We start from the raw sequence: 27521 nt of genomic DNA, 5'->3' as shown, positions 1-27521 counted from the left end.
ACCAGATTCCACTGCAAGATTAAAAATAAACACAAGCCACCCTATAGAAGTACTCAAAAGAACCAAGGAACAAAAGAGCCAAGATAGTACACCCAGATAATTTAAAAGATAAAAATCGGGCCCATAGTTTTATCATCTTTTATGATCAGTTTTAGCTTTGGGCCTCTGTAATTTTGTCCGCGTCGATCCTTATCTCATTTTCGACGTTTACTTTGTATTATTATTTTTTTTTTTGTATTTGAGAGTAGGGGGAGGAGTGAGATGGAGATATTCATCGGGCATTTTTTTAGCCAATCTCACACCTCACGTCCAATCTTTTCCATCATTTTTTAACACACTCATTAGAGCAATAGAAATAATCTGTTCGGGGAATTGTTGACCAAGGAATTCCGAGTTAAAGATGGCAATCTGAGGATTTACTGCTACGGTACAAATGGCGAGAATGATAAAAGAAGACAGGAACACGGCTCGTTGGTAATGAAGCGGTTGTGTTCGAAACCAACCCACACCATTTTTTTTTTGTTTTACCTTCTATCCCATCATGACTTAATACTGCCAAAAGAGAATTTATTTATTATTGTATGGTTCATACATAAGAAAGTAGGTAATTTGAAGGTTAAGGGCAGCAGGTTTTGAGGTTATAGTTGATTAAGGGCATTTTTGGTTAAGCCTTGTTTTGGAACAATATTTCAGGCTTTGTTCTATCTAGGATAATTTAAAAACTATTCCACGCATTTTTATAAAAATTTCCCTAAAAGTTACAGGGTTTCTGAGTAAATATTTCCGTATACGAAGGATTCTTGGACCTCAACAAGTTTTTGAGCTAGAAACAGTTTTATGAGCCATAGTCCAAGACCATGGCAAACTATACAGTTTCAGGACACTTTTGAGTATCACTGGAAGAATTTTTGAGTTATTTTTTTATTTTTTTTAGTAGATTATTTAGAGGTATCTAAGGATATACTTGATGTAATAAATCTGTTCCTTGCCCAAATATTTGGTGTTCTAAAGCATTTTTGGTTAGGCTATATTTTGGGACAATATTTCAGGCAATATTCCATCTAGGATAATTTAAAAACTATTACACGCATTTTTATAGAATTTTCACTAAAAGTTACAAGGTTTCTTAGTTAACATTTTCATATATGCAGGTTTCTTGTACGTTAACAAGTTTCTGAGCTAGAAGCAGTTTTATGAGTCATAGTCCAAGACCACGGAAAACCGTACAGTTTCAAGGCACTTTTGAGTACCACTGAAAGAATTTTTGAGTTCTTTTTGTAATTTGTTTCGTAGATTGTTGAGAAGTGTCCAAGGATATATTCAATGTAATAAATATTTTTTTAGCCCAAATACTTGGTGTTATAAAGCATTTTTGGTTAGGCTATATTTTGGGACAATATTTCAGGCAATATTCTATCTAGGATAATTAAAAGACCATTACAGGCAGTTTTATAGAATTTTCACTAAAAGTTACAAGGTTTCTTAGTAAATATTTTCGTATACTAAGGATTCTTGTACCTCAACAAATATTGGATCTAGAAGCAGTCTTATGAGCCATAGTCCAAGACCGCGGAAAACAGTACAGTTTCAAGGCACTTTTGAGTACCACTGGAAGAATTTTTGAAATTTTTTTAGTAGATTATTGAGAGATGTCCAAGGATATATTCAATGTAATAAATATTTTTTTAGCCCAAATACTTGGTGTTCTAAAGCATTTTTAGTTAGGCGATATTTTGGGACAATATTTCACGCAATATTCCATCCAAGATAATTTAAAAACTATTACACGCATTTTTATAGAATTTTCACTAAAAGTTACAAGGTTTCTTACTTAACATTTTCATGTATGCAGGTTTCTTGTACCTCAACAACTTTCTGAGCTAGAAGTAGTTTTATGAGCCATAGTCCAAGACCACGGAAACCGTACAGTTTCAAGGCACATTTGAGTACCACTGGAAGAATTTTTGAGCTATTTTTTTACGAGATTATAGGAGGGTGCTTATAGATATATTTGATGTAATAAATGTTGTTTTAGCTGAAATAATTGATGTTTTAGAGCATTTTTGGTACAATATTTCAGCGAATAGTATAATTTTCATCCAGGACATTTTAAAAACTATTCCAGGCATTTTTATAAAATTTGCGCTTAATGTTACAGTGTTTCTTAGAAAACATTTTCATATATGAGCGTTTCTTGTACCTCAACAAATGTTTGAACTAGAAGCAGTTTTATGAGCCATAGTCTAAGATTGTAAAGTGATATTCTTTACACCAAAACAAATTAGACTTATAAGTTGTTCCGGCGTAAATGCAACTCCTAATATTAGACACACATTTGCACTTCCTCCCGCCATTTTTAAATTAATTGACACAATAGTTCACGTAATGGGTAATAAGACACGTTTTCGGGTAATCCCACTTCTGATTTTATGCTTTCTGGCATATTCTAAAACTACACCTCAAATATTTGATGAAATTCTTCTGAAAAATCACTGTTTTTCGTCCATATTATGCAACCTAATAACGCTGTTTTCATACTAAATATTGAATATATAAAACCTGTAAACCATACAGCTCTAGGACACTTTTAGTACCACTGGAAGAATTTTTTAGATATTTTTGTAATTTTTTCAGTAGATTAAAGAACAGTCCTTAAGGATAAATTTGGTGTATTATATGTTCTTTTAGCATAAATATTGAATGCTTTAGAGCATTTTTGCTTAAGCCCTATTTTGAGGTAATATGGTAACTTCCAACCAAGATATTTTAATACCTATTCCAGGCATTTTTATAAAAATTTCGCTTAAGTTACAGGGTTTTTTAATAAAGATTTTGATATACAAAGGTCTCTTGTACCTCAAGAAGTTTCTGAGCTAGAACCATTTTTATGAGCCATAGTCCAAGACCACGGCAAACCGTGCAGTTTTAAGCCACTTTTGAATACCACTGGAAGAATTTTTGAGTGATTTTTGTAATTTTCTTACTAGATAATAGAGGGATTTTTAGAGATGCATCTGATATAATAAATATTTGTCTAGCTCAAATATTGCATGTTGTAGAGCATTTTTGGTAAAGCAAGTCCTGTTTTGGAACTATATTTCAGGCATAGTATACTTCCATCTAGGATATTTTAAAAACTATTCCAGGCATTTTTATACAAATTTCGTTTAAAGTTAACATTTTCATATACAAAGGTTTCTTGTACCTCTACAAGATTCTGAGGTAGAAGCAGTTTTATAAACCCTAGTCCAAGACCGCGGCAAATCGTACAGTTTTACGGCATTTTTGAGTACCACTGGTAAAAATAAAAAATTGATGAAAAATTTTAAAATGGTTCCCAAAATAATTTGACATTTTATGAATTTGCCTTAAATAACTTGTCAAATATCGAAATTCGGTCAAATCTGCCTAATAGCAAAAAAACACGTAAGACTAACTTCAAAATCAAAATTATCTTAATCTATACAGCTTTGGCAAACTTCTTTATTGCGTGCCGAAATTAACATGCGACAGAATATCATAAGCAAAGCCTTAAGTTGGAGAGAGAACGACAATGCTTCACCTGCGTGTGCCCATGAGTAAGGAATTAATTTATTATTAATAATTAATCTATTTCCTTTTGTCTGATGACTTAGGCTCGTTATTGCAAGTTAATAAATTGAGTTTTGCACGTAAAACCTTCGTTTGCCTAACGTGTATATAAAAACTGTTATAATGGGCAAATAAGATGGATATTGATGCTGAGCCTCTAGAACAACGTCAAAAAACCGAAGTTTAAGTAAAACGCATCCAATAGCAACTTATTATTTTACAAACCGACTCAAACAAATTTCTTTATATTCCAGACACACCGTCGTCGACTTGGACCGAACCGCGCCCACCAAACACCCCGTCTCCGACAAACGGCAACGTCGCAGATGCGACCATGGTAACCGTCCTGGACGCGCAACCGATCAAAAGCGAGACCCCACCCGAACGTCCCCGATCCGTGGCCGAAGATGACCGCAAAAGTCCGAGCAAACCCGAACAGGACGAAAAGCCACCTCGGATCCGACTTAAGGCCGCTTTAGCCACCGATCCAGCCCTAAGTATGATGGCCAACGTGAAAAACGAAGTGCTGGAAGGTTCGCCCGAATATTTGTCATCGCTTTCTCCAGCGATACAGACCGCGTTGGCCAGTAGGGGGCTGTTGTTTCCCGGGGGGTTGAATTTGGAAGCTGTGGCAGCTATGGCGGTGGCTCAGAGGGCTGTAGCGAGTACCACTCCGTCTGAGCCCAGCGGAAGTTCGGAGGGTAGTAGGGCTTCGGTACCTATTTATCAATGTGTTCCTTGTGGGATCAGGTTTTCTTCTTTGAGTACTTTGGAGGCTCATCAGACGTACTATTGTTCGCATAGGTAAGGATCTTACTAAGCGAGTAAGAAGCAATTATTATTCGTTTATTCGTGGCTATTTTATAATATTCTCAATATTGCTTGTTTACCCTAAAAAGGGTCCTGGACTTGGACCGGGTTGGGTTGGGTTGGGTTGGGTTGGGTTGGGTTGGGTTGGGTTGAGTTGGGTTGGGTTGGGTTGGGTTGGGTTGGGTTGGGTTGGGTTGGGTTGGGTTGGGTTGGGTTGAGTTGGGTTGGGTTGGGTTGGGTTGGGTTGCGTTGGGTTGGGTTGGGTTGGGTTGGGTTGGTTGGACTCCTTTAGTTTTCTGAGCCATTACATATTTTATTTAATCAATATACAGAGTGTCTCACGACGAATAGACGCGATTGATATCTCGGAAACTAATTTCTCAAAAATTTTGAAAGTTTGGCAACATGACACAGTCGAGGGGAGCAACACAACTAAAATATTTTGACAGTTGTGACGTTTCCGGTTATACCGGAAGTAGGTGTCAATGTCTTCGTTATTTTAAATGGAAAATGTTTTTAGCTTTCACTAGAACTTCACGTGAAAGTTAAAAACGTAAAAAAATACAGGGTATTCCATTTAAATTAACGAAGACATTGACACCTACTTCCGGTATAACCGGAAACGTCACAACTGTCAAAATATTTTAGTTGTGTGGCTCCCATCGACTGTGCCATGTTGCCAAATTTTCAAGATTTTTAAAAAATTAGTTTCCGAGATATTGATCGCGTCTATTCGTCCTGTATAAGAACAGGCACATTACCTATAGTTTGGAAAATTATACATATTCTTAAATCTGGAGTATCATTTAATCTATTTTTAATCTTAAGAACAGAAATTACGGTAAATAAAGAGCTATTGAACAGAAATTCCTGGAAGTAAAAAATTATTAACAACACGAGTGACTTAAGCATCATAGTGAATTTCGTGTTATTCACTAGTGAATTTCATTATTTTATATTTTTATTATTAATTATAGATATTTTTTTAATAGAATCGTCTTATTTTTCTTGTTAAGTGATACTATTTATGGACTCTTGAAAAATTTCCATTAATGATTACAAAATCTATTTTTAATGTTTTTGCCTAGAACCTTAATACTTACTTTAAAAACCTCATTAGGCACCAAATCTAACCAGATAATCTCCGAAGTATTTACGCTTCCTTATCTTATCTCCATCATACTAAAAACGATAACAGATTAATTGAATTAACCGTATAATCTAACAATATTGTTCTTAAATAACACCTCCCAAAAAAAAAAAAAACAATTCCTTTCAGTTTACCGTAATTTTTCAGACCGAATAAGCCCGCGGAAGACGATCCGAAACAACAGAGCGTTTGCGCAGACGGTACCGTCGGTCAATCGGACGCGGATCCCTCTGATCCGAACGCGAAAAATGTGCGCGTAAACAAACAGTACACGTGCATGCACTGTTCCTATAGCGCAGACAAGAAAGTGAGCCTTAACAGACATATGCGCATGCACACGGTCAGTCCCGGACCCGCGCCGGCTACTATGACCGGTGGTTCCGGTTTGGCCAACGGAGATGCCGCCGGTGCCCCGGATCAGGACCGGTACTGCGCAGAATGTGATATCCGGTTCAGTTCGCAGAAGACGTTCAGGGCCCATAAGATGCACTATTGTAACTCTAGGTAAGAAATTTTGCTTTTAGTGTGGTTAGGTTTCGTTTAAATACTATAATAAGGTGCCTCTAGTTTCTGGAGTAACTAATTTATTCGAGGAAGAACTGGTCCTGGCTTCTTCAAATAAAGGGGGACACAATTGCTTAATTGTGCCACTGAAGAGCACTAGTGGACTGTATTTATTTACCGATTATCTTTATCGAAGGACCCCCTTAAATGACGATGAACCATTTAATTAAACAAATGAAACAAATTGTACTATACCAAATATCAAATAATATAATAGATTTAAATTTAATTTTTATGGAGAGAGACCTATATTAGGGTTTAGGGAATAGTAAAAGGAATAGGGATATCTTGTAAGCAAGTTCTCTCGAAATTGTTGCGATGCACCAAATTACACCGCCCAACAGCATGTATGTTGCATGGAATATTTTTATGATTCTAGGCTTATTTTTAATGCTGATATTAAATAATGTCATCAGTTTATATGTGTCAGCTCTAGTTTTTGAGTTAAAAGGAGGGAGTATTTTTTGGTAATTAAAAATGCACTCAACGTACAAACATTTTTAATTACAAGAACTATACACTCAGGAATTTTCTTTTATATGATTTTCTACTAGTTTTGAATGAACTGCTACTCTGAATACTCCAGCAAAAATCGGCCAACATATGTGCATCCCAGCGACCCTGAAATCGTTCCTCCATGGTTCGAAGATCTTGGTGGAATCGTTCACCCTGTTCTTCACTCATGTCACCGAGATTTTCAGGAAAATAGTGTAAATGGCTGTGTAGGAAGTGCACTTTGATGCTCATGTTACATCCAAGTCGCTGGAAGTGTGACAACATCTCTTCGACGTGCGTAATGTAATCATCACCCTTCCTATTACCCATGAAAATTTTAGATAACCCAAACAAAGGAATCCCATGCATTCTTCTTAATTTCTGACATTGAGCTGGTGAAATTAGGATCGTTTACCAACTTGCGAATTTGTGGACCATCAAATATACCTGCCTTGAGTTTTTCTGAACTTAGACTTGGAATTTTCCTTGAAATATATTTGAAACATTCACCATCTTTATTTAACACGTTGACTGCCTATAAGTATTTTGTGCCCTTGTTCAGAAGCCGTCGGGACTATTTGCAAAAAGTAGTTCGAAAATAGGATTTTTAATACTTTGTATGATTAATATTGTGTTTTTTTTTGCTTTTTGGGCCTAAATCTACTTTGACTCAATAGCTGAGTCACCGGCCCCTGAGGTATATTTCTCCTAGAATAATTATCATATTATATCAAATTTCATATAAAATTATCATATAAAATCAATTATCATATAAAATCAATAATAATCAAATTTTAAAGTCAGAATTAAAATAAAAAACAAAGAACTTTTAACAGGTATATTTTATATTATGTATTGCACGTGTAATTCTTATCACTAAAACTTTACAAACACATAACGTAGCGCAAAAAAACATAAATAATTAATTTTTCTTAGGAGTAAATCACAAAAAATAATAACAAAATTAACATTTTTTAAAGAACAAATGAAAAAAAGACCTATTTTTCATCGTGGTAGATTCGAAAGCAATTTCCGAGGCAAAGATCTGGCTTATCTGGACAAACCGGGCAGAAAAATGGCGTGTTCTTGCGCATTTTCTGTGTATAACAAACCCTGCATCTCTTTCTCATTTGACGACCTTTATTATCCATTTCACATTTTTCAGGCAAATGACTAGGCTGGTTTTGTTTGACTTTAGGAGGCTCAGGTGGTTTTTCTTTGGCTTCAGACAACAAATTCTTTATAATATTATGCCTATAATCATAGTAGCTTAACTTTTGCTGAGTAGAATATTTGTTATAAAGGTGGTAACTATTAAGCAGCATCATTGATATCAGATGAATAGCAAGCTTCTTATACCATCTGATGGTTTTTCTTTCGCTGTCATAATAAGCAAGCATCTGATCTTGCCTGTCGATTCCTGACATGTTTTTATTATAACTAATGATAGCATTTGGCTTTTCTTTTTCCTCGTTTCATCTATTTGGTTGCTTGATCAGTTCCCCACTAAACTCTGTAGATATAAATAAAACCTCCCTTTTGTCACGCCATTTACCCACTGCAATGCCTTTAGAGTACTTTCTAATAGATTCACCTTTTTTAAGTTTTTTAGAACTCACTTCGGGAGGATTTCCTTTCCTGTTCAGCCTTAAGGTTCCAGTAGCATAGGTTTTTTTTAAAATTAGCTCTTTACATAGTGCAATCGAGTTATAGTAATTATCCATGTATAAGGAATGGCCCTTATCAAGATAATTCTTTGTCAAACTTAAAACAACGTTTGCTGCATGCCCTAATTCTCCCTTCATATCTTTTTCGTCTCCAGTATATATCCTAGCTTTTAACACAAGCCCATCAGGTTCTGACAAAATATACAGTTTCACCCCAAACTTGTGCTTTTTATTTTTAATATACTGGCGAAAAACCAGTCTTCCTCTCCATAGCACCATGGACTCATCTAGTGATAGCTCCTTGTTTGGGTAATAGATCTTGTCAATTCTGTCATTGAAGAAATTTTGAAGCCATCTTATCCTGCAGAAACGGTCACCATAATCTGGGTCACCTCTTTCGGGATTTTTAGAAAAATGTAAACATCTTAGAATGACTAGAAATCGATTTCGACTCATGTTATTTCTGAAACAAGACAGATTATACAATTCATCGGTCTTCCAGTAGTCCTGCAAATGGTTTAGCTGAATATTGCCCATGTGAAGCCACAGACCCAAAAAAGTTTTCAGTGTTGGCACTGTCAACGGCTTCCATTCAGTGATTCTTGATTTCTCTTTTGTTTCTTTACTTAAAAAGAGTTGTTCGGCATAGTTGTTAGTTTCGGTAGCAATATGTTCCAGAAAATCGTCTGTGATAAACAATTGAAAAAAATCGATGGGGTTGTCCGAGGTTAAATTTACTTAAAGTCCAGGCACACCCGAAAATAAAAAGTCATTTTGATTAGGCACATCAGTCCAGGTCGGAATATCACTGTTACTGTTTTGAACACTAATCGTCTCATTATTCTCAATGTCGGTAAGGCTTACATCCTCTAAAGCGGCAACATCGGGCAATTCGTCTTCGTCGCTTGAACTCTCATGATCAGTAGGCTCGTATTCACTGCCACTGTCGACGAACGGGTCCTCCTCACTTTCTGATAAATACAAAAGTTCTTCTTGTTCAGATAATGTCAGGGGTCTCATCATTTTGAAATCTGTATGCCTCCGTTTAGGCCGAGAAGGACCTGGATTTTCTTCATCCATGTCAGGAAAACTACTTATCACCAACAAAAACCGATTTCGAAAAAACACGTGTATGCCTTAACATATTGCTTCATTAAACCTAGTTTAATGTGCAGGGGTGGCAATATGATACGATCTCGTGGCACTAGAGGTTCATTTATAACATTAAGACTAACTGGAAGTAGTGCTTCCCTAGAGGGCCATTCTTTTTTTGGACCAATGTTCTGATTTTGCTCTACTATCCCATAAACACATAAAACAAAGATATTTAGTGTAGCCTCCTTGATGTCCTAAAAGGAAGTTCACCATCTTAAGATCAACGCAAATCACCCATTTATGATTGTTATATTTGATTTTGTTCATGACCAGTGCTATTGTGGGGTATTCTTCCTTAACTTTAGTTGAATGTGCTATTGGTATAAAGCTTAGTTTATTTCCGTTGTGCAATAGTACACACTTCAAACTCCGTTTTGACGAGTCAATAAATAAACGCCAATCGATTGGTTCATATTTCTGCAAGCCCATGGCAGTCATTAAACCAGAAATATTAGTACAAAATACAAAATTATCCTCCTCAGCGAAAAAGGGAAGTAAGTCTTTTTCTCGAGTGCGGTAATAAGAAACTTTATTTTTTTTAGTTAAAAGATTTCTCTCTTTTAATCTGGAGGCCAATAATTCAGACGAAGTTTTGGATAGTCCAAGGTCTCTAATTAAATCATCAAGTGCACTTTGATCGAATGGTTTTGGTTCAAAGAGATTTTCTGGAACAAACTCGTCATCGCTCATGCTACTCAGTTCATTCAATTCATCAGAACTTTCTGTAGATGTAGATGGTTATGGTAAAGATGTATCTTTTGAGCTCCTTACAGGCCTCACAGCTGATGTTGATGTGGGGTAAATCCATTTGGAGCGGTTCGTCTTGTTGATTCCTTTTATATTAACAACGCAAAAATAGCAGTCATCGTGATGATTTAAAGGTTCACGCCAAATCATTGGGGATTGGAATTTAAAAGAGAGTCTCTTCTTAGTGGCCCATAAACGTAATTCTTCAACACAAATTTTGCACACAATATTGGGCACCCAGCACTTGTTATCTGTTTCCAAAGGAAAACCAAAACACTCTAAATACGCTCGTTTCACAAAGTCTGACATATTCAATCGAAATTTTTGAAAAACATTCACCACAAATATAACAAAAACAATTCGGATCGTTAATGCAGACCCTTCTTAGCGAAGTCATGATGAAAATTACAATAATTTATCTAAAACGCGACTATAATAGATAAAAAACCAAAAATAAAGATAAATGAGAAGAACGTAGCTATATCTAAACAACTCGAGCTGTTAGAGTAAAACTGACGACAGATTCGAAATCAGATGCCTCGAATTAGTAAACAACAATAAAAATATTTCAGTCAACATAAAATAACCTTCGATTTGTTGTGCAGTGTTATTCGTTCAGGGATCTCAATCTATATTTGCAAAGTTTTCAACTTCTGCCCTTTTGGTTTTTTCCTCAACAAAAATAATACCGTATCGCTCCAGTACGAAATTAGAATACTGTGACACGTAACCTTAAGGAGCCGATCTATCTATATGATATTTAACTAAAACCGTCCCAATGCTGTGCTCTGGAATTTCGAAGTTAGCTGTCAATTTTTAGATATCAGAATTTCCAATTGATTTCGTCTAGTAAGATATGGTTTAATCAAATCGAGGACCAGTGTCTTATTTACATAAGACAGTATACATTTACATTACAATTATACATGTCTGTTTAAGGTATCGAAAAACATGGTAGAGAGCAGAACTAAGATTTTAACCCCAAAAAACACATCTATGAATGACATTGACATTAATGACAGAAGATTAAAGATAGGTTTACCAATTACTAGCTACAGAACTATATGACAGATCTAAGAAATGTTTACATCAACTTGCGGGTTTTTTTTTAATACCTGTCACCTGTGTTAAAACTAAAATTGAATAATCTCTTTTAGAGCCTCCGAAGGGGTTTCTCAATTTTTTTCTTAAAAATCTTGTGAATTAATTACTTTTTTAAATGTTCACATTTTTTAATGCTAAACCAAGATTTAAATTTCAGGCACGTGGTGAAATCTACGGCACCTCCTTCCAGCTGCACCTCAGGCTCTTCTCCGACCAGTCCGGTAGACCCCGCCACCTGTCGAACCCCACCCTCGCCCACGGCCTCTTCTGCTCCCCAGCAACATTTCCTAGCCCTACCCACCAACCCCATAATAATAGTTCCATATTCCTTGTTCAAATCCGCGAGTGTGCTGCCCTCTTTGAGTACCGCCACCGGGTTTCCCAGTCCGGACACACCCTGTTTTCTTATGCCCAACGGTACCTTGCAGCCGATGACTAGCGCACTGACGGCGGTCAGCTCGAATTCAGCACCTCAGGGTGAGCAAGTGCTGAAAGCTGTCAATAAGGGCAAAGAGACTGGAAATAACCGGTAAGATTCGAATTTGTAATAATTCATTATCTTTGATCTGAGCGGCATAGTACGGCCGTTTGCGAATTATTTTGCATTATTTCACACATAATTTTTAGTGAATCTTCATCTGCCCCGTTGGATCTCACAGTGCGCAAATCGCCGGATCCGGAATATTCAAAATCCGGCAGCCTGAATACTCTCGACCCGGACCAGGAAAAAGAAAACATGAAGCATCGCTCTCCATCTCCGGAGAGAATCGAGTGCGAGCCCTCGATACAAGGCTCGCCGTGTTCCACCCCCAGTGGGGGTTGCGAAAAAGGCTCGCCGGGTCTCAGCCACAGTCCCAAAAGGAAACTAGACGACTTATCCAGAAGCAACAGTCCGAGATCTTCCAAAACTCCCAAGTTAAGTTTGGAAAAACATCTGAGGACCAGTCCGGAAGCGGTATCGGCTGCCGGAGCGGCTCCGTTTGAAATACCACCCGCCCTACACCCTCTCCTACTCAGGAGCGGCAATATTTCCGCATTGATTCCTCCAGAGGTACAAATCCTCCACCCTCAAGTCGAGCGTCGTTTGACATTTTCGCTTTCTTTAGTTGCAGATGCGCCTCTCTGATTTGGCCCCGATTCCCCCGGTGATGCCTCAGGTGATAGTCAAACAAGGGGTCTCCAAGTGTAAAGAGTGCAACATTGTCTTCTGCAAACACGAGAACTACTTGATTCATAAAAAGCACTATTGTTCCTCCAGGTCCGCGGACGACGATGCCTCTAAGAACAGCGGTAGTCCGCCAGTGAGTCCCAGGTAACTATTTCCGAATTTCTTGGAACAGTGAAGCTTCTTATGCATCATTTTTAGAAGTGGAGGTACTACCAGTCCAGCCACCCAGTACCAGCAGCTAATATGTCTGGCATGCGGAATCAAATTCACTTCGCCCGATAATTTGAATGCACACCAGCAGTACTACTGTCTGAAAAGGGGCGATACCGAGCCTAAAAGGTGTGCCAAATGTCGTGGTTTATTTGAGCCCGGACACCAGGTAAGACCTCGTGATTTTCAAGTTTCGACACGAACGAAAACGTTGTTTTTTTTTTAAGTGTGTGACGCATACAGCTGTAGCGGGTTGGAAATGTCCGTGCTGTGACGTCATAAGTGCCACCGCTAGCGCTGCGCAGCGTCATATGGAGTCCCACACGGGTGTAAAGGCTTATTTGTGTAATATATGTAGATATAAAGGAAATACGCTCAGAGGAATGAAGACTCATATTAGGATGCATTTTCATAAGAGATCGCCTGACCTGCAGGTAAATTTTAAATGAGAATCTTGATATTGTCAAAGGCTTTACAAACATCTAAATATTTTGAGAATTAGTTAAAGGATTTAATTGATTGAAAAGATCCTTATATTGTTTTCTTGTAAATACAACCGTTTGGGAGTTATTGAGTAATTTGTCAATGAATTTAAAAATCTTGATACTATCAAAGGCTTTACAAAAATCTAAATATTTTGAAAAATCATGTAATGATTTTATTGAAATTAGTGTCATATAAAAGCTGATTAGTTTCTTGATCAAAAAGGTCCCTACAACTTTTCTTGTAAATACAACCGTTTTAGAGTTATTGAGTAGTTTATCAATGGATTAAAAAAAGTCTTGATGCTGTCAAAGGCTTTACAAAAATCTAAATATCTTTAAAAGTCATGAACCGATTTTATTGATTTTAGTGTCATATAAAAGCTGATAAGTTTCTTTACCAAAAAGGTTCCTACACCTTTTCTTGTAGATACAACCGTTTTAGAGTTATTGAGTAGTTTATCAATGGATTAAAAAAAGTCTTGATACTATCAAAGGCTTTACAAAAATCTAAATATTTTTAAAAGTCATGAACCGATTTTATTGATTTTAGTTTTATATAAAAGCTGATAAGTTTCTTTACCAAAAAGATCCCTACAACTTTTCTTGTAAATACAACCGTTTTAGAGTTATTGAGTAGTTTATCAATGGATTAAAAAAAGTCTTGATGCTATCAAAGGCTTTACAAACATCTAAATATTTTGAGAATTAGTTAAAGGATTTAATTGATTGAAAAGATCCTTATAAGTTTTCTGGTAAATACAACCGTTTGGGAGTTATTGAGTAATTTGTCAATGAATTTAAAAAATCTTGATACTATCAAAGGCTTTACAAAAATCTAAATATTATGAAAAATCATGAACCGATTTTATTGATTTTAGTGTCATATAAAAGCTGATAAGTTTCTTTACCAAAAAGGTTCCTACACCTTTTCTTGTAGATACAACCGTTTTAGAGTTATTGAGTAGTTTATCAATGGATTAAAAAAAGTCTTGATACTATCAAAGGCTTTACAAAAATCTAAATATTTTTAAAAGTCATGAACCGATTTTATTGATTTTAGTTTTATATAAAAGCTGATAAGTTTCTTTACCAAAAAGGTTCCTACACCTTTTCTTGTAGATACAACCGTTTTAGAGTTATTGAGTAGTTTATAAATGAATTAAAAAAATCTTGATACTATCAAAGGCTTTACAAAAATCTAAATATTTTTAAAAGTCATAAACCGATTTTATTGATTTTAGTGTCATATAAATGCTGATAAGTTTCTTTACCAAAAAGGTTTCTACAACTTTTCTTGTAGATACAACCGTTTTAGAGTTATTGAGTAGTTTATCAATGGATTAAAAAAAGTCTTGATGCTATCAAAGGCTTTACAAAAATCTAAATATTTTGAAAAATCATGAACCGATTTTATTGATTTTAGTGTCATATAAAAGCTGATTAGTTTCTTTACCAAAAAGGTTCCTACACCTTTTCTTGTAGATACAACCGTTTTAGAGTTATTGAGTAGTTTATCAATGGATTAAAAAAAGTCTTGATACTATCAAAGGCTTTACAAAAAACTAAATATTTTTAAAAGTCATGAACCGATTTTATTGATTTTAGTGTCATATAAAAGCTGATAAGTTTCTTGACCAAAAAGGTTCCTACACCTTTTCTTGTACATACAACCGTTTTAGAGTTATTGAGTAGTTTATCAATGGATTAAAAAAGTCTTGATACTATCAAAGGCTTTACAAAAATCTAAATATCTTTAAAAGTCATGAACCGATTTTATTGATTTTAGTGTCATATAAAAGCTGATAAGTTTCTTTACCAAAGAGGTCCCTACAACTTTTCTTGTAAATACAACCGTTTTAGAGTTATTGAGTAGTTTATCAATGGATTAAAAAAAGTCTTGATACTATCAAAGGCTTTACAAAAATCTAAATATTTTTAAAAGTCATGAACCGATTTTATTGATTTTAGTGTCATATAAAAGCTGATAAGTTTCTTTACCAAAAAGGTTCCTACATCTTTTCTTGTAGATACAACCGTTTTAGAGTTATTGAGTAGTTTATCAATGGATTTAAAAAAAGTCTTGATGCTGTCAAAGGCTTTACAAAAATCTAAATATCTTTAAAAGTCATGAACCGATTTTATTGATTTTAGTTTTATATAAAAGCTGATAAGTTTCTTTACCAAAAAGGTTCCTACACCTTTTCTTGTAGATACAACCGTTTTAGAGTTATTGAGTAGTTTATCAATGGATTAAAAAAAGTCTTGATACTATCAAAGGCTTTACAAAAATCTAAATATCTTTAAAAGTCATGAACCGATTTTATTGATTTTAGTTTTATATAAAAGCTGATAAGTTTCTTTACCAAAAAGGTTCCTACACCTTTTCTTGTAGATACAACCGTTTTAGAGTTATTGAGTAGTTTATCAATGGATTAAAAAAAATCTTGATACTATCAAAGGCTTTACAAAAATCTAAATATTTTTAAAAGTCATGAACCGATTTTATTGATTTTAGTGTCATATAAAAGCTGTTAATTTTCTTTACCAAAAAGGTCCCTACAACTTTTCTTGTAAATACAACCGTTTTGGAGTTATTGGGTAGTTTATCAATGGATGCTTGATATGGTCAAAGGCTTTACAAAAATCCAATTTTCATATGAAAGTGTCTTCTAAAAACTCATTTAGCAACGGTTTTGGATATTATTCACAAGAACAAAAGAAAGAGAGAAATAAATAAGAAAATCTACACTATTTCTTTGGTACTTAGTCTTCTTTAAAGTACTTTAATATGCTTTTAAAAAAAGACTTACTATTACCAAGTTTATACGAGCACCTTAAAGTGTTTGAGTGGAAATCGGTTTAAGATAATTTATAAGTAAACTGATTTAAATTAGTGAATAATCCGTATTTAAACCGCATTAAAGTACCGTGTAGACGTGTAAACACCTGTCACCACTCAACCGACTTAACTACCAGTGCTACCAACACAAATATGCAAACTCTTTGAAAAAAGTAAACAACCAGATTTTTTAAGGTTAGATGTTCATTTTTTCCCAATTATTTTGTTAAACTATATGATAACTTATTAACTAACTAGTCAGCTCAATCAATTTTTTTGTTTTTAATTTTTAAAATACTTTTCTTAATCCTTTTATGTAAACATTAGGCAAACTTAATTATCTCTAAACCGGTTTAGCCATTAAAGTGGTTTAATATCCCGTATAAACTTGGTATATTCTTAACTGAACTGTGTCAACGTCAAATATGACAGACAAGCATGTCATCTGTCAAAAACATGGCAGCTGATGACTAGTGAAGGAGTTTATGACTTTTGTATTTTGAACTGTCATGTCGTAATCTTTCAGTAAATAAAACATTAGTATATAACTAAGACACTTTCATAACTGAAAACGTTTCATTTTCATATAATTTGTAATAATCATACAACATGTAAATTGCACCTAACCTTTATAATAATTGACATTTGTCATTACTATAATCGAGTATAAAGCGTATGCTATTAAAGGTGGATTCACATGACTTAACCGAACTGTGTCAACGTCAAAGATGGCAGACAAGAATGTCATCTGTCAAAACACATGGCAGCTGATGACCAGTGAAGTCTACAAATTTTTTTAAAGAGTTTTGTATTCTGAACTGTCATGTCGTAGTCTTTCAGTAAACAAAACATTAATAATTAACTAAGACACTTTTATAACTGAAAACTTCTCATTTTCATATAATTTGTAATAATCATAACACATGTAAATTGCACCTAACCTTTATAATAATTGAAACTTGTCATTACATATAATCGAGTATAAAGCGTCTACTATTAAAGGTGGATTCACATGACTTTGTAATGGAATAACTTAACTCATGACAGGAAGTTATGCCTGGTTCGAAACCGCTGACGTCACTAGTTTTTTGGCCAATCACCGATTCATACTAACATCGTTAAAATCTCTCAAACAGCTCACCTATTCCAAATTCCAGGAAGAAAACTATATTTCCTACATCCTGGACGACGACACAGTAGTGGCTGCCGGTATGGAAATATCCGCGCCTCCCGTCGTCGTGGCGGACGAGGTGTCCTCCTCACCAAACCTGGACACGCGACCGGATCCCCACTTGTGCCCTCACTGCCCTTACAGTTCCCCGTACAAAGCCAACGTGGTGAGACACGTCAAGTTGGTCCACGAGTGTAGTGAGGAGGCAAACGGCGAGCCTCCCAGAGGTAGTATTATTAAGGAGGAGGACGAGGAGATTATTGGTGAGTGTTTCAAGCTCTCGAAGTATGTCTATTTGAGCAAGTTTTTTTTTGTTTTTTAGTAAAAAAAGAAGCCATGGAACCGGAAATAATTATCGCGCCGGTAGATGGAGTCACGATCAAAGAAGAACCGGATTTATCCAGTCCGAAAGGGAGCGACGAAATTGTCCAGGAAGTGCCAACGAAACCGGGGGCGCATTACTGCAAATCATGTAATATTTACTTCACTTACCCGAATTCGTTTATCGCCCATAAGAAGTTTTATTGTTCGAGTCACGCGGGGGAGATTTCCAGTAGTAATAATAACAATAACACCGCGCCCAGGCCTGCCGAGGCGTCGGTTTTATAAAAACCGATTGTCGGTGTAGTTTTTTGTCTCACTTAGTCATTAACGGGAAAAAGAAACGTATACTTTAGGACGACTGATATACGGGCACAGTCCGAAAAATTCATTTGCATCATTAGGTTAGGAACCAACAATGATTCTACTTTAAATTTGTCCATCCATAGTTCGGCAGAAGTTTCTATGGTTCTAGTCATCTGTAAAGTACACCTACAACAGCTATCATCTGTCGAAATTTTTTTAGGACTTTAGAGCTAGTGAAGTGTCAAGAAAGAGTCTTATATTTGGATTTTGAATTTATTTTTCAAGTTCAGTTTATTTCAGGCAACTCCACTAGTTTCCTCCCTTGATTCAGATCGTGAATGATAGATGGTGCTTTGATTTACCATTGCTCACACTATCGTACGAGGGTTTCTATAAATTAAAGTCGCTAAAGTCTTTAAGTAAATAAAACACTAGTAATTAACTAAGGCACTTTAATAACTGAAAACTTTTTACATAATTTGTAATAATCATAAGACATGTCAATTCAACGCCACCTCCTATAATATTCACCACTCATTACGTATAACCGAATATCGAGCGTACTTTACTAAAGGTGAATTCACATGACTTGGTAACGGAATAACTAACACATCGTCGGCTTAATTAACTCCAAAATTTTAAATTATTCAGGAGATGCAAAAAACTTGTCAGAATGAGAAAATATAATAAAACAAGATAAGTTTCCAAAATATTTTATTTTGTTTAATGCTTGAACATAGAAAATTATTGCTCTTGTCAAAAATAGGCTTTATTCTTGAAATATTGGGAGTTAGGTTATATGCGTTCCATTCGCAACAGGAGATAGGCAATGATCTGATTCATTGCAACTTAATTATAAAAAAACTTTAAAGACGCAAGCAAAAGACAAAAAGCAAGAGGCATTTTACAAATGTGGTAAGTTATCATAAAAAAATGAAAGTCCTTAGGAATTGAAGATTTAAGGTCCATTAAGTGTTGAAATTTTCAGATTTAATTGGTATTGGAGTCGGATACATTAACGGCAACTCTTCTAAATTCCAGATTTTTTTATCTTCTTTCGTCATTCTATAAGGCAAAGGCATCCATTCTTCTGTATGCCTGATTTTAAAAAGAATTCAGTGTTCATTATACTGAAGTGCTCTAATGTTTGTTACAGTAGGATCACCTGACGATCTACCAGGACGGATGGAACTAATGCATTGAACATCTTGAAACTTTTTGAAATATGTATGATCCAAGTACTCCACCACGTAGGGTTTCGGATTTATACGAGCAGTTTAACAAATATTGACATAGTCTGCTGGGACGTTTATGACTCGGTTTTTTAGTTTCCGCTCGATTGTGGAGTGCATTGAATCGCACTTCATTTGCGTATGCCCTTTTTCTAAAAATTTTTGCTCAATTGTAATCCCATGCTTTTGTGCAAAGTTGAAAAGTGCATTGGCAAGAATTGCATTTCTGTTTTGTCCAGTGCAACCATCACTGTACAAAATGACTTTACTAGTAGAGTTTTTTTGGGGTATAATATTAGTCTCTAAAAACTTGTAAATGATGGTAGCAAATGTGTTGGCAGTTTGTCCGGAAACAATATGCATCCAAGGATTTAATGTCCATAATTGTAAAATTATGGACTATTAATTTTGTTTTATAATATAGAGCGCTGACATTAGATTTTGGACTCAGTAGAACTGATTGCAAATCCATTGAAAAAATTTTTACATCTTCTTTTTCCTTTCGTGCCTCCTCATTTTTCTTCTGATGTTCTTGATAGGTAGCTTCGTCGATATTACCAGTCTTGTAACCCACACACGTATCACATTCATCCTTTTTAGGCGAAAAAAGTGCTAAATTTAAATTGTCAAACTGTTTTGTTTTGGAAGAACTTTAAAGAAATTGCACAAATTTTCTTTTTGTGTGTCGATTCTTGCTTTTCGATTCACTATTTGGGAGGAATTATTATCACGCGTATCATTATGGTCATCATCCACCAAATCATTTGCAGTGTGGTGTGATTTATTTTTTTCAATCAACCAATGCAATGTTCTTGGTGCAATTGAAAGACACTCTTATCTTGGATGTTGTATGAAGAAAATATATATAGGAAAATTCCCTTCTTGACTCGTTCTCTTTTTTTCGGTCCCTAGCTCTTGAAGTACTTTTCTTTTCAACCAGCGTCCTTAGAAACAATTGTTTTTCGTTCCACAAAAAAATCCAAAATCTTGTAAACATTTCTGTTCTTTGATCTTCTGTTATCTCATTGCACTTCATTACTGGTTTTTGTGACTTACCGTTACTGCATTTGCATCTCGGTCCTATAGCTTTTGCTTTTTTTTTAATATCATAATTCCATTTTTCTTCTTGCTTTTGTTTTCCAAAATATTCCTTTCCTTCTTGTCTTAAAATCTTATTTTTATTTTTCTTCCATTCCTTTTGATCTACATGACGTCTCTTTCTGCGTGTCCGTGAAGGGGTTTCGATTGGAGTGTTATTTTGTAGCTCTTCTAGTACTTCATTTTCACTGGGTTCATAAGATTTATCTGAACGACTAGAAGAAACTTCAATAACTTCTTCTTCCAAAATGGAGGTTGGGACTTCTTCACCATTCTGGAACGACATTCTGACGATCTTCTGGTTCAATGTTGATTTCATCTTCAGGAAAATTTGAGGAGATAAAATTCAGTAAATCATCATCAGTAATTAAATTGTCGTCAGCTAATAAGTGGTTATTAGATGCTGAGGAGCTTGCTAGATTAGTACTATCAGTTAAGAGTGTAGATAAATCCTAATTTTGATCGATAGATCAAATAGAGATAGGCGAGTTTCGACTGGTATTTTGTCGCGGCATTTTTGACATTTCAGTTGTTAGGCGTATTTAAGTCGACGCGGTTAATTTTTATGAACCATTTGCATCTTAAGCCGACGACATGACATCTGCCTTTTTAACAAAAGAGTCAAATAGGATTTGTTATAAGATTTTTATTTTCAGGTGACCTTTTATTAATACTTTGTCTATTAGATAAAGTAGAACGATTTAATAAGTTGTCAGTTTCGAAATTAATATTGTCTCGATAATAGGACCGACAATTTACATTTACTACATCAGGCTGATCATTATTAACTTGAAATTTTGTATTTGTAGATGCGTTATACATATACGTTACAACATTACTTGTGGGAGGCTTAATAAAATAGGACATTAGGTATTTCACCTGTATTTTCAATTTTATCTAGGTCATATTAGGCTTTTTATCTTTTACATAAACTATCTCGCCCTTTTTCTATTTTTTTAGAAAGTTATTACGCTTAATATCATGATAATTTTCACACACTCTATCAAAGCCTCATAAGAGTCTCTACCAATAAACTTACATTTTTTAAGAGGCTTTTAAAAGTTTGTTCATATCTGTCTGACATACCGTTGAATTGGCGATAAATTTACATTTTTTTATTAAATTCATCAAAATGTAACTTGAAAGCTACCATGATATGAGATGTATCCTGTTGAATAAGTGAGTCTCAATAAATTTATTAAAATAGTAACTAATAAGTAAGGCTTACCTCTAAAATATAAAATTTCTGTACCTACTACTTTCCAAGGACCATCTGGGACTTCTCTTAATATTAAAGGTTCAGACCTATTTGTTCTTTGAAATGTTAAACATGTTTGACAATTCCTAAGAAGGTCTTCTATTTCCTTGCTTATACATAATACCCATATGGTTGAGATTAATTAATAATTGATTTTCCAAGAGATTTTGGTATCAGAACACAAGAATCCTTAAAAAGTAATTCATCTTTAATGGGGAAAAAATTGTTAATGAACAAGTAGTTTATTCTTATCTGCTGACCAGGCCTGTTGCACATAATTAATTATTTTTTGAAGATCAGTCTCATTCTGAAATAGCTGAATCTTATGGTCACTGAAGGACAGATTTTTAAAAATGAGCTTTAACTTCCTCATTTAAAGAGTTGTCCTCAGATTTATCATTAAGAAAATTCCTAGAGAGAGCATCTGCTACCAACAAATCTTTTCTGAGCTTGTATTTAACTTCTAGTTAAATAGTTAGCTAATAGGCTTACAATCTTAAACAATGAACATTTTTAATAATTACTGACATGCTATATTCACACCTAAAACCAATGACCAAAAGATCCTTTTCAAATTGTGGTCATAATTTTTGGTTTTCTAACAAAGCTTTTCAGGCATAAGCCACTGCTAAATGTTAGTAGACCTAAGCTACTACTATCAACACTTTACGCAGTGTCCTACGTGAGCGATCAGTTGCGACGAAGCTAACGACGCGATGCGATGCGTCTATAATGCGATGAGGGGCGAAGCGATGCGATTCGATGCCGCTGTCCTATGTGGGAATCGCGTCGCTCACATCAGTCATGCCGCAGCGTTTCACGGTGGTTTCACTATGAACAAACGCATTTCTTTTTTGCTCGAAAACTCTTACTTTAAATAGAAATTCGTGAAAAAATTTCAACGCAAAAGAAGTAAAACCAATATTATATACTTGGAAAGGCATTTACATGGTGAATTCCATCATCTGTATGAACAGTTGAAAAGTCAACCCACCAAATTTAAGGAGTATGCACGAATGTTACCATTTGATTACATTTTAAAGGCTATAAAACCTGCAATACTATTGTCGAAGAAAGATTTATGGTGACCGTGAGGTAAGTAAAAAAAAAAGTTCACAAAAAAATCTAATGAAATTCTGAATAATATAGTTAATATCTCAATACAGTGGTTATTACTTATGATCTACTCTAACATGTTTGTAGGAGTAACCTTAGAGGAGGGCAAAGCTAAATCATTTTTTTCCAGTTCTTTTATTAATATTTGTTGCATATTTGTCCTAAACTGCAGTTTATTTAATGCTGGGAGTTGTTTCATAAACGGTAATAATGACTAGAACCAGCATATGTCATCATCGTCCTCGTTGATTTGTTCCTTACGCAAAAAGTTATTTTCTCCCTTTCAATTTCAAACTTTTCTTTTCTTACAAGAGCGATTTTGTGTTACTGGAGCTACGCGCTTTGGAGGCATGGAACGTGACGGCTGAAGAATGGAACTAGAGGGCATCTGTTTGAGAATAATGCAGTCTTGTGTGTCTAGCCCAGATGTGGAAATCGTAGTCCCTGGTTGCAGAGTGATGTGATCATTGCTTTCCGTGCATGCTGTTTCTGCTGTAAAACTGCTGTCCTCTGCCATAGACATCCACGACTCAAGCTCACTAATTTCTTCAACAATTATATTATGCTCACCTGTGTTTTGTGATTCGTCATCCTTAGTTGCCGATTCCGATAGAATTGTACTATTGCTTTCTTCGTTAGAGAATTCTTGTAAATTTTCTGATTGTCCGATATTACCAGTAATTTTTCGAGGCTTTATTACTATTCTTAAAAATGACATGCATTCAAAATAAGGCCATGCGCCTTTATATTTTGGTTCGCTATCAGCATCAACTCCTGAAAAGGGGGTTTTGGAATTTTTTTCAATTCCCTACAATAAGTATCTCGCAGATGTTTCCATTTTTTCTTGACGGTATCATCTGAAACAAAGAATTTGTGAATTAAACCTGCTTTTATTCCATACTCCAGTTGTACTGTAATGGAAATATTTTTTTTTTCAATGGCTATTCCTCGGGTTGTTCTGAATGTTTTACTCTGTTACATCAAATAATTTTTAGAGCTTGTATAAATAAATAACGTTTTGATTTCAGATACTTGGCTACTGGGGTATAATTTCGCCAAATCGCTTTCTCATTCAGAATTTCGAAATCATCTGTTTCCAAGATTGTCATAGAAGTTTGTATAGCCATATGGAAAACATTATTACCAGCTCACATGGCTAAACCCACTGTAAAAGACTTTAAATTAATAGCGCAAAGCTTTTGGGACAGATGGCAATATCCTCACTGCATTAGAAGCATCGACGGGAAACACATCCGCATAAAAAAACCGAGAAACTCTGGTTCTATGTATTATAACTACAAGGGTTACTTTTTAATCGGATTACTGGCTGTAACTAATGCAAATTATAAGTTTGTAATGGTTGATGTAAGCTCCTATGATAAGATAACGACGCAGGAGTGTTTGACAATTGTCCCCTTAAACAGGCTCTTAAACTGGGAAGACTGCAAGTACCCAAAGAAGAAAATTTGCCAGGGTCTAATATAGAAGCATCATACGTTTTAGTGGGAGATGCTGCATTCCCTCTGAAAGAATATCTAATGAGACCTTTTCCAGAAAAGAAGACAATTAAAGGTGACCCTAAAGACAACTATAACTGTCGCCTATCTCGGGCAAGAATGGTGGTGGAATGCTCTTTCGGCTCAATAGTATCCAAATTTAGAATTTTACAGAAAGCTATCGAAACCAATGTAGAAAATGCTGAGCATATACTGAAAGCAATCACTTTGCTTCACAATATAATTCGCGATTTGGAATCCATCACTGAAGCCGAAACCACATCTTTTCGTGAGACCTACCGGTATTTGCCAAAAACACCGCACCACAATTTAGGAAAAAAGTTTAATGCTTCATCCCGGGCAGCTATTACAGTAAGAGAGAAATTCAAACAATTTTTTGAACAACACCCTATAAATAGGAATGAATAAATTTGATTTTATTGTTGGTATTTTTGTACTTACATGTCGTTCCCATGACTTCACCGACCTTTTCCCATTCTCTGTGCGTTAATAGTCTGTCGTGGTAATTCTTATTTCTCTTGTCCCACAAAACAGGACGTTCCTGTATTAAATTCATTTAAATTTCTAGATCCATGCTTTGAATTAGTTACGACAATCACGTGCGAATCGCGCGAAGTTATCAACCCAACTGATTATGTCGCATCGCTTTGTATCGTATGATCGACAGCCGTTTGATTTTGACGCATCGCAAGCAGCATCGCAACTGATCGCTCACGTAGGACACTGCGTTAATACAAGAAGTTTTTTAATATCGAAATAGGGTAAAACTGAGGTTTTTGTCAGCATACGTAAATTTTTTTCAAAATCTTTTGCGTGTCTATTTCCCACATAAATTCAATAGCTTTCTTTAAAAAGGGTCTCAAATTATTAGTTAAATCAGAAAGATTTGGAAGAAACATATGTTATAATACTCAGAAAAATGAGCAAATCTTTTTTGCACTTAGGAATTTCCATACTTTGGATTGCCTTAATTTTATTATCATGTGAATTGAACCTCAACTGCAACCAATTGACACTAATTATTACATAATAATCGGTACTAAAGGTGCATTCACATGACTTGGTAACGGAATAACTAACTCATGACAGTCTCCAGTGCTTTTGCATACATTAAACGTTAATATCCACGTTGTATATCATTCTTCCGCCGATCCATGCGGGTAGTAATGGACAGCTTCCTTCAGCTCTTAGTTCAGCATTAAGTGCTGGTATTCGATAGGAAACAAATATTAGTCACTGGAGGCCAAATCAGGATTGACTCGGAGATGGTCAATGAAACTAATGGCTTCAGTTAGTGAAAAGGTTTATTAATATCTAATTAAAGATTAGGAGTAATTGGACGTACACTGTTGAAGGTAACCTTGTTAAGTCTCGAGCCCAGTTGTGACCAACAGTTCAATCGGAAACCCTTTCCGGTAAGGGTCTAGAAACTTGCGAGCACTTTTAGCGTTCATCAATGAGTACTAGCGGTACCTACCTTGTGATACTTTAAAATATCCGTCAATGTCTTGTCCGTGGACGTCTTAGAGACTTTATGACGGCCTCTACGAACTTCTACTGCATTTACAAGCATTTTTATGTCCATACAGGTCAGTCAACGGATTTCATTGATATTTAGACTCCTTAAACCACAAAAACCCTCGTTAACAGTTCCTAACTCAAGACTGAGTGTTACAGAGAGTGGTGGAGCAAGTAAGAACGTGCTCGTAGACCTTAATTTATGCAAAACCTTCGTATTACTGTATAGTGTGAGTAATATTACCGCCCTTCCACTGTTTAGAAAAAAATGGACGAACTAAAGAGCGGTTCTGTTTTTTCTGAAATACCAGTGAGTGGTAAATTAAATTTTTTAAAGTATACAGTGCATTTCAGAAATATGACAAATATTTACTCTTCAGTGGTCAATATTTATTTTTATAGGGTATAAAGGAAAAATTATTCAAGGGCCCCTTGGTTTTTGGCAAAAGACAAACCTTGACCCAACATATTAAAAAAGATGCGTTCCAATAATAATGACTTTGTACAGCATCCTCTATACAGGGTGTCCCAACTCTATTGCATCAAATTTCCTTGACTGATAATAAATTTGGATCGGAAATAGAGGTCATGTGGCCAGCCCGGTCACCTGACATAACCCCGCTAGATTTTTGTTCTTGTGGGGATATTTAAAGGGACAAGTGTACAGTGAAGAGCTAAGAAATTTGGAGGATTTAAAAAGCACAAATAATTAATAAATTATTCCAGTTTTATAATCAATTATCTCAGCCATAAGCAATTATCTGAAAATCCGTCAATGTTTGACTACATAAAAAAATACACATTTTTTTAAGTAGAATTAAATGAAGAGTAAAAATTTGGTTTAATATACATGAACTTACTTGACAGTGAAAACTTTGTTTTTGAGATATCATATACAGGGTCGAAAAAAATCGTGTGTAAATAGAGCTGGGACGCCCTATATATAAAATTGAATTCTACAACCCCCGACTCAAACCCTCTAACTTACTTAGACTAAGTAGACTTCAAAAAAACTAATAAATCTCGTTGTATACGATTTTCCAAGAAAACTTCTGGTTGCGACTTTCCACGTGTAATTTATATATATACGCCTTAGTATACAGGGCGATTTTGAGGCTGTATTACACCTGAGACACAAAGAAACTTATCAAAATCACCTTTTATACTGTGGGTGCGACTGTTTATTGTGCCCCATCAACTGTTAGATCTTTATTTATATTAATATATACAGGGTGTCCGCAATACACTCCGTATAAATATACCAAATATGCCAAAGCATTTTCCATAATAATAAATTTAAAAATTAGCTAATAAGGAGGTCTGTAGATTTTTAAATATGTACCTATTATTATATACTATAACGGTTAAAAATGTTGGAATCTTTTTTTTTTTTGTTAGTTATTATATAGCGTAAACGTTTCAATATTATTATTATTGAGTTTTTTTTTTGTATAAATAGTAATGGTTATATAATATTATTATGTATTTTTTCTCGATATATATATATATACATAGATATGTAAAATAATAATTGGTTTCATAGGCAAAGCCCAGGCCCGACACGTAATAATATCGATAGCATCGGTGTAACTCGTTATTACGGGGTTTGTGGTTTTACCTCCTGATTGTGGCGTTTAAAATGCTGTAATTACCGTTCTTGAGACAATAAGTTATTTATTTCTAAAACATGGTTTGTTTGTGTTTTATTTCATTTATCCTGCCCTAATTAATATCACAGAAACATACGAAGAACATGCCAGAAACGTTCGATTGCGACAATAGACACATGCCAGCAATGACTTTGGTACATGATATAATTGCTGCGGAAATATACCACAAATGGTTCGAAAAATTTGATTTGTGTATCTAAATCATTATGAAACAAAAAATGGATGGGGGTCTTCCCAGATATCCTGTAATTTCAATGAATACCTATAAAATAGATATAAGTTTAGTAATAGGTGGTGAAATAGATAGATGAACTCAAAATATCTTTTTA

At 35.0% G+C, this 27521-nt stretch overlaps 1 protein-coding gene across 4 annotated transcripts in view; it reads left to right on the top strand.

Annotated features, from left to right (window-relative positions):
- The window catches only part of LOC126740442 (zinc finger protein ush), a 318530-nt gene extending 291317 nt beyond the window's left edge, over positions 1-27213 (top strand). For all 4 annotated transcript variants that reach the window (XM_050446466.1, XM_050446465.1, XM_050446467.1 and 1 more), the window contains 9 exons: positions 3846-4395; positions 5699-6055; positions 11441-11812; positions 11911-12334; positions 12390-12595; positions 12650-12830; positions 12889-13095; positions 17143-17419; positions 17479-27213. In XM_050446466.1, coding sequence (XP_050302423.1) covers positions 3846-4395; positions 5699-6055; positions 11441-11812; positions 11911-12334; positions 12390-12595; positions 12650-12830; positions 12889-13095; positions 17143-17419; positions 17479-17765 — 2861 coding nt within the window. In that variant the 3' untranslated portion in view covers positions 17766-27213. The remainder of the gene's footprint in view (positions 1-3845; positions 4396-5698; positions 6056-11440; positions 11813-11910; positions 12335-12389; positions 12596-12649; positions 12831-12888; positions 13096-17142; positions 17420-17478) is intronic.
- The last annotated feature ends 308 nt before the right edge of the window (positions 27214-27521 follow it).

Source organism: Anthonomus grandis, chromosome 9 (assembly GCF_022605725.1).
Source record: "Anthonomus grandis grandis chromosome 9, icAntGran1.3, whole genome shotgun sequence".
Classification (NCBI taxonomy): Eukaryota; Metazoa; Arthropoda; class Insecta; order Coleoptera; family Curculionidae; genus Anthonomus; species Anthonomus grandis.
The sequence above is the reverse complement of the archived record's forward strand: the minus strand, read 5'-3'. Positions and strand labels throughout refer to the sequence as shown.